General features: G+C 42.8%; 1 protein-coding gene across 1 annotated transcript in view; it reads left to right on the plus strand.

The window, feature by feature from the left end:
• arhgef7a (Rho guanine nucleotide exchange factor (GEF) 7a) overlaps positions 1–7,500 on the plus strand; it is a 45,182-nt gene that overhangs the window by 25,092 nt on the left and 12,590 nt on the right. Inside the window, 4 exon segments of the mRNA XM_070437735.1 lie at positions 5,778–5,924; positions 6,096–6,182; positions 6,403–6,481; positions 7,455–7,500. The exon segment at positions 7,455–7,500 is cut by the window's right edge and continues 11 nt beyond it. Coding sequence (XP_070293836.1) covers positions 5,778–5,924; positions 6,096–6,182; positions 6,403–6,481; positions 7,455–7,500 — 359 coding nt within the window.

Below are 7,500 nucleotides of genomic sequence, written 5' to 3' on the forward strand. Positions count from 1 at the left end.
AATACCAAAGTGTAACAACACTGCAAAAGGATCATCGGACTGAGCTTGTTGTCATTACAGGCAATCTCAAAGCTGTGCGTTACAGGGAAGACAACTCTCCTCCCTCATGTGGTACCCTTCCTGCAGGCTCTTCCTGACCCTCCAGACGCATGCAACTGCCACCTGCCATACTGCTCGTTCTGTGCGTGATTTCCTGCAGACAGGACTGTCAGTGTTTGCCTGAGGCCAAGCGAAGAGCCCGGATCTCAATCCATTGAGCACGCCTGGGACCTGTTGGATTGGAGGGTGAGGGGTAGGGCCATTCCCCCAGAAATGTCCAGGAATTGCAGGTACTTGGTGGAAGGTGGGGTAACATCTGTGTGCAGTCCAAGAGGAGGAGATGCACTGCAGTACTTAATGCAAAACTGACTGTTACTTTTGATTTTGGACCACCCCCTTTTGTTCAGGGACACAATATTCCATTATAATTTTAGTTTTCTTATATAGGTCTTTGTTCTGAATTTTAATATTTAAACACATTAATAAAAAAAAAAATAAAAACAAAAAAAAAAAAACTCCAATCAAATCATACCAACCACAATAAAAAAAAAAACAACAAAACAAAAAACAATCAAAAACAAAACACAAAATACACAAACAAAAGCCACCCCATAAACACCCAAAACCTCACTCACCTCCACATAAAACTAAAAAATTTTAAACCACAAACAAACACAAAACAAACAACCCACCAACACACACAAAAAAACACCAACAAACAAAAAAAAAAAAAAAAAAAAACTACTCCTATACAACCCATAAACACCCCCCCAATCACACCACAACCCCAACAAAAAAAAATAAAACAAAACAAAAAACAAAAAAACAACAAAACAACCCACAATAAACCCAAACAACCAAAAACCCATCCTAACACACCACACCAGAACCCACCAACCCAACCCAACCCCCACACACACCCCAAACAACCAAACCCCACACCAAATTATCAACCCAACACACCCCCTACCACCAAACCCCCAACTCACCCCACACAAGACCCCCCCCACCACCCCCAGCCCCAAAAAAATTTCCCACAAAACCCACACCACTCACGAACCACCCCCAAACCCAATAAACACCAACATTATAAACAACCACCAATAATACAACACACACCCACCCAAATCTCAACCAACTAAACCCCACTCCACCATCAACCAACGCCAAACCCTCCACCCTACCAACTCCCAACCACCACCCAACATCCAACCCAAAACCACACCAAAACCAAACCCCCCACCCACACACCCACTTTTAACAACCACCCACTCACACACCAACACCATAAACCACACACAACAATACACCAAACCAACAAAAACAACAAACAACACCACCAACACTTCGATACACACATGTCTGATGGAACTCGTTCAGATTTAACTGTCATACAGTATTGAAAATTGAATCTATGTCTCTGATTCAATACAAACATGACTCATAATTACAACATGTTAACGATTTGCTGAAAATCCAACGCAAGCTTGACAGTGAGGCGATTTCTCTAATTTTCTTATACTGAAAAGCTGTAAATATAACAAACAAAATTAGCTATATATACAGATAATGCAGGATCAGAAAATTAATTCACATACACTATAGCCACAATTAAAACTTTTACCCTTACAGTTCTTATTCCACAAGTTCCTACAAGAACATATATAACAAAATCCTCAAGATATAAAAGTCCCTGTTTCTAGCATACACGATATAGGCATCACTCCACACTCTATATTTTTAAATCGTGAAAATGTCAGAAAATAAATAGATCGAAGACGCCATAATTATTCTTATACCAGCTCAATACTTAACTTTTTTTCATCCCACCAACTAATTATCCACAACAACCCAAGTGGCCGCTTCAAGAAACATATACTCATACATCCAGTTAAGTTCATCTAAGGACCTAAGGCCCATTTATACCTTTATAACAAATTGTTATACATCTCGAAAGACAGACATTCCAACACATTTGGGTTAAGCTCCTCCCACCAAGCTTTCCCCAACTACATAAACCCCCGCCTTTGGACCGAGAACTTTTGGCACCACCTTCTCCCTCGAGAACAGAGCTTAACAGGTAGATTACTGAGTCACAGGGATATAGTGCTGCCTTCTTGCTACAGCAACCACGCGTTTTTCACTACTCTGCCACAAATTTTCTATAGGAATTGAGGTCAGGCGCCTTTCTGCCATGAGCCACTTCCAAATACCTTAGATATGATTGTTCCTTAGCATTTTTGACCACAAACCTACTCGCGCAAGATCACATAGCTTGGGTAACTTAATATACATTTGGAGGACCAAACTTCTGCAACCAAAGCTTATCAAAAATCAAAACATCCAACTCGGATACTCCTCTCTTGATAGCCCATTCTTAAAATCACGCATAGAAAAAATATCATCAAAACAGTGACTGTAACAACAAGAACCAAACCTAACAACCACACAAAACAGCAAGCAATGCAGGGTAGTAGCAGCACAGGTAGCGCTAAGAAGAAAACCTCAACATCATATCACACAAAAAGAGACCAAAACCTCGGCGCAAAGAAAACCTAGAGAAGGACACACAAGCGCTTACATGAGACGCCCGACAGCTCAACAAGGCCAGTCCATCACTACCTGGCCATGTGCCAGACACCAGGTATAGACAGCATCATAACCTCAACACAGACAATAGAGCCAAGCACTTGCTTCAAATGTCCATAATAATAAACTAGCCGTGAACAGCGCTTTAACATAATAATAATCACAGTAGTTGATCGAAGGACTCTGCACCAAGCAAGTCACACAAAGAACCTCTACCTCAGGAACAGATAATGATTACCAGAAATCTAGGCTATATTCTAGCCCCCCACCCCGCCAATCATTAGAAAGTATCCACATTACGCTTCAATGCCTGTCATAATACGAGAAACTCTCTCTACTTTTGGTCCTTTGCTGTTGTTCTGGGATTGATTTGCACTTTTCGCACCAAAGTACGTTCATCTCTAGGAGACAGAACGAGCCTCCTTCCTGAGCGGTATGATGGCTGCGTGGTCCCATGGTGTTTATACTTGCGTACTATTGTTTGTACAGATTAACGTGGTACCTTCAGGCGTTTGGAAATTGCTCCCAATGATGAACCAGACTTGTGGAGGTCTACAATTTTTTTCTGAGGTCTTGGCTGATTTCTTTTGATTTTCCCATGATGTCAAGCAAAGAGGCACTGAGTTTGAAGGTAGGCCTTGAAATACATCCACAGATACACCTCCTGTAATGGGTGTCGTCGTCGGATGAGGAATAATCAGACCAAAGCGCAGCGTGGTAAGTGTTCATGCTTTTTATTTAAACTGAACAAAATAACAAAGAGAATGAACGAAACCGAAACAGTCCTGTCAGGTGCAGAAACACAAAACAGAAAACTACCCACAAAGCATCGGTGGGGAAAAGCTACCTAAGTATGGTTCCCAATCAGAGACAACGATAGACAGCTGTCCCTGATTGAGAACCACACCCGGCCAAAACAAAGAAATACAAAACATAGAAAAATTTACATAGAATGCCCACCCAAATCACACCCAGACCAAACCAAAATAGAGACCTAAAAAGCTCTCTACGGTCAGGGCGTGACACCTCCAATGGACTAAAATGATGTCAATTAGCCTATCAGAAGCTTCTAAAGCCATGACATAATTTTCGAGTATTTTACAAGCTATTTAAAGGCACAGTCAACTTAGTGTATGTTAACTTCTGACCCATTGGAATTGTGATACAGTAAAATAATCTGTCTGGAAACAATTGTTGGAAAAATTAAATTACTTGTCATGCACAAAGTAGATGTCCTAACCGACTTAACAAAATTGTAGTTTGTTAACAAGAAATTTGTGGAGTGGTTGAAAAACAAGTTTTAATGACTCCAACCTAAATCAAATCACATCAAAGTTTATTTGTCACGTGCGCCGAATACAACAGGTGTAGACCTTACAGTGAAATGCTTACTTACAGGCGCTAACAAACAGTGCAAAAAGGTATTAATTGAACAATAGGTAAGTAAAGAAATAAAATCAACAGTAAAAAGACAGTGAAAAATAACAGTAGCGAGGCTATAACAGTAGCGAGGCTACATACAGGCACTGGTTAGTCGGGCTGATTGAGGTAGTATGTACATGTAGATATGGTTAAAGTGACTATGCATATATGATGAACAGAGAGTAGCAGTAGCGTAAAAGAGGGGTTGGCAGGTGGTGGGTGGCGGGACACAATGCAGATAGCCCTGTTAGCCAATGTGCGGGAGCACTGGTTGGTCGGGCCAATTGTGGTAGTATGTACATGAATGTATAGTTAAAGTGACTATGCATATATGATAAACAGAGAGTAGCAGCAGGGTAAAAGAGGGGTTGAGGGGGGCATACAATGCAAATAGTCCGGGTAGCCGTTTGATTACCTGTTCAGGAGTCTCATTGCTTGGGGGTAAAAACTGTTGAGAAGCCCCTTTGTCCTAGACTTGGCACTGTATGTAAACTTCCGACTTCAACTGTATATCTATATATAACAGCTTCCACTCTTCTGGGAAGGCTTTCCACTCGATGCTGGAACATTGCTGTGGGGACTTGCTTCCATTCAGCCACAAAAGTGTTAGTGAGGTCAGGCACTGATGGGCGATTAGGCCTGGCTCGCAGTCTGCATTCCAATTCATCCCAAAGGTGTTCGATGGCCAGTCAACTTCTTCCACACCGATCTTGACAAACCATTTCTGTATGGACCTCGCTTTGTGCACGGGGGCATTGTCATGCTGAAACAGGAACGGTCCTTCCCCAAACTGTTGCTACAAAGTTGGAAGCACGGAATCGTCTAGGATGTCATTGTATGCTGTAGCATTAAGATTTCCTTTCACTGGAACTAAGGGGTCTAGCCAGAACCATGAAAAACAGCCCCAGACCATCATTCCTCCTCCACCAAACTTTATAGTTGGCACTATGCATTCGGGCAGGTAGCGTTCTCCTGGCATCCGCTAAACCCATATTTTGTCAGTCAGACTGGCAGATGGTGAAGCGTAATTCATCACTCCAGAGAATGTGTTTCCATTGCTTCAGAGTCCAATCGCGGCGAGCTTTACACCACTCCAGCCAATGCGTGGCATTGCGCATGGTGATCTTAGGCTTGTGTGCAGCTGCTTGGCCATAGAAACCCATTTAATGACGCTCCTGATGAACAATTATTGTGCTGATGTTGCTTCCAGGAGCAGTTTGGAACTTTGTAGTGAGTGTTGCAAAAGAGGACAGACGATTTGAACTTGCTCCCCGCTTCAGCACTTGGCGGTCCTGTTCTGTGAGCTTGTGTGGCCTACCACTTCGCGGCTGGGTCGTTGTTGCTCCTAGATGGTTCTACTTCACAATAACAGCACCTACAGTTGACCGGGGCAGCTCTAGCAGATCAGAAATTTGATGAACTGACTTGTTGTAAAGGTGGCATCCTGTTGACTTCTCCACATTGAAAGTCACTGAGCTCTTCAGTAAGGCCATTCTACTGCCAATGTTTGTCTATGGAGATTGCATGGCTGTGTACTCAATTGTATACACTGTGTCTGAAATAGCCGATGCACTAATTTGAAGAGGTGTCCCCATACTTTTGTATATAGATGTGTATCTATGGACACACACTTTTACATTGTTTCTGTGGTCATAAATGTCTGTGGCACTGATGCTGTTCCCATGACAACCTGTAATGTGGTACTGATGGTGTTTCCACGGTGACAGGCCCAGTGCCAGGAGGTGAGGAAGAGGAAGGAGCTGGAGCTGCAGATAGTGACTGAGTCCATCAGGCTGTGGGAGGGAGACGACATCAGGACACTGGGCTCTGTTCTCTACATGAGTCAGGCTCTGGTTAACAGCCCTGGAGCAGAGGTCAGAGGAAAACCTTAACATTATAATAACTAATGTCCATGAGTCAAATACAAATACAAATACTATACTCTCTCTTGCTCTCGCTCTCTCTCTCTCTTGCTCTCTCTCTCTCTCTCTCTCTCTCTCTTGCTCTCTCTCTTGCTCTCTCTCTCTCTCTCTCTCTCTCTCTAGGAGAAGTGTGAGCGCTACCTCATGCTTTTCCCTCATGTCCTCCTCATGCTGTCTGCCAGTCCAAGGATGAGTGGCTTCATATTCCAGGTATAACCCCTTAGTCTACTATACCAGGGTCTTATTGATTTGGTGCCAAATGGACTGAAAGAGGGAGGGACTACATGAACTTGTCCAATAAGAAATGCTCATTTTAGTTTTCAGTTTCAAAATGTTTTGCTACGGTGTTCCCTAATCAATAGGACCCAGTTGTGATTAACTACCGTGTTTAGTGTGGGTTCAGATGTTGATGATGGTTTCTTGTCTACAGGGGAAGCTACCATTGACTGGTATGACTGTGACCACGCTAGAGGACAGTGATGCCCACAAAAACTCCTTTGAGCTTTCTGGTAAGACTACTGTGGTACTGTGGCGTATTCACAACGTACATTAGTGTGGGTGTATAATGTGTTTATTGTCTCCTGTAGGCACTCTATTTGAGTGTCTCCAGGTTGTGTGTGTGTGTATAATGTGATGTGTTTATAATGTGTGTATTGTGTCCTCCAGTTGAGTGTCTCTAGTTAAGTGTCTCCAGGTTGTGTGTGTGTGTGTTAACTAAATATGCAGGTTAAAAAAACTATACTTGTGTATTGATTTTAAGAAAGGCGTTTGATGTTTATGGTTAGGTCACATTGGTGCAACGACAAATGCGAATGCGCTTGTTAAATCATCACCCGTTTGGCGAAGTAGGGTGTGATTCGATGATAAATTAACAGACACCGCATTGATTATTTGCAAAGCAGGACAAGCTAGTTAAACTAGTAATATCATCAACCATGTGTAGTTAACTAGTGATTATGATTTTTATAAGATAAGTTTAATGCTAGCTAGCACCTTACCGTGGCTCCTTGCTGCACTCGCGTAACAGGTGGTCAGCCTGCCACGCAGTCTCCTCGTGGAGTGCAATGTAATCGACCATAATCGGCGTCCAGAAATGCTGATTACCGATTGTTATGAAACTTGAAATTCGACCTCTAATTGTGTCCTCCAGGAAGTCTATTTGAGCGTCTCCAGGTTGTGTGTGTGTATGTATAATGTGTGGGTGTGTGTGTGTGTGTGTGTGTGTGTGTGTGTGTGTGTGTGTGTGTGTGTGTGTGTGTGTGTGTGTGTGTGTGTGGTGTGTGTTGTGTGTTGTGGGTGTGTGTGTGTGTGTGGTGTGTGTGTGTGTGTGTGTAAAATGTGATGTGTGAATAATGTGTGTATTGTGTCCTCCAGGCAGTCTATTTGAGCGTCTCCAGGTTGTGTGTGTGTATGTATAATGTGTGGGTGTGTGTGTGTTGTGAAATCTGATGTGTGTATAATGTGTGTATTTGTGTCCTCCAGGCAGTCTATTTGAGCGTCTCCAGGTTGTGTGTAACAATCAGCAGGA

This window comes from Salvelinus sp. IW2-2015, linkage group LG36 (genome assembly GCF_002910315.2).
Source record: "Salvelinus sp. IW2-2015 linkage group LG36, ASM291031v2, whole genome shotgun sequence".
Classification (NCBI taxonomy): Eukaryota; Metazoa; Chordata; class Actinopteri; order Salmoniformes; family Salmonidae; genus Salvelinus; species Salvelinus sp. IW2-2015.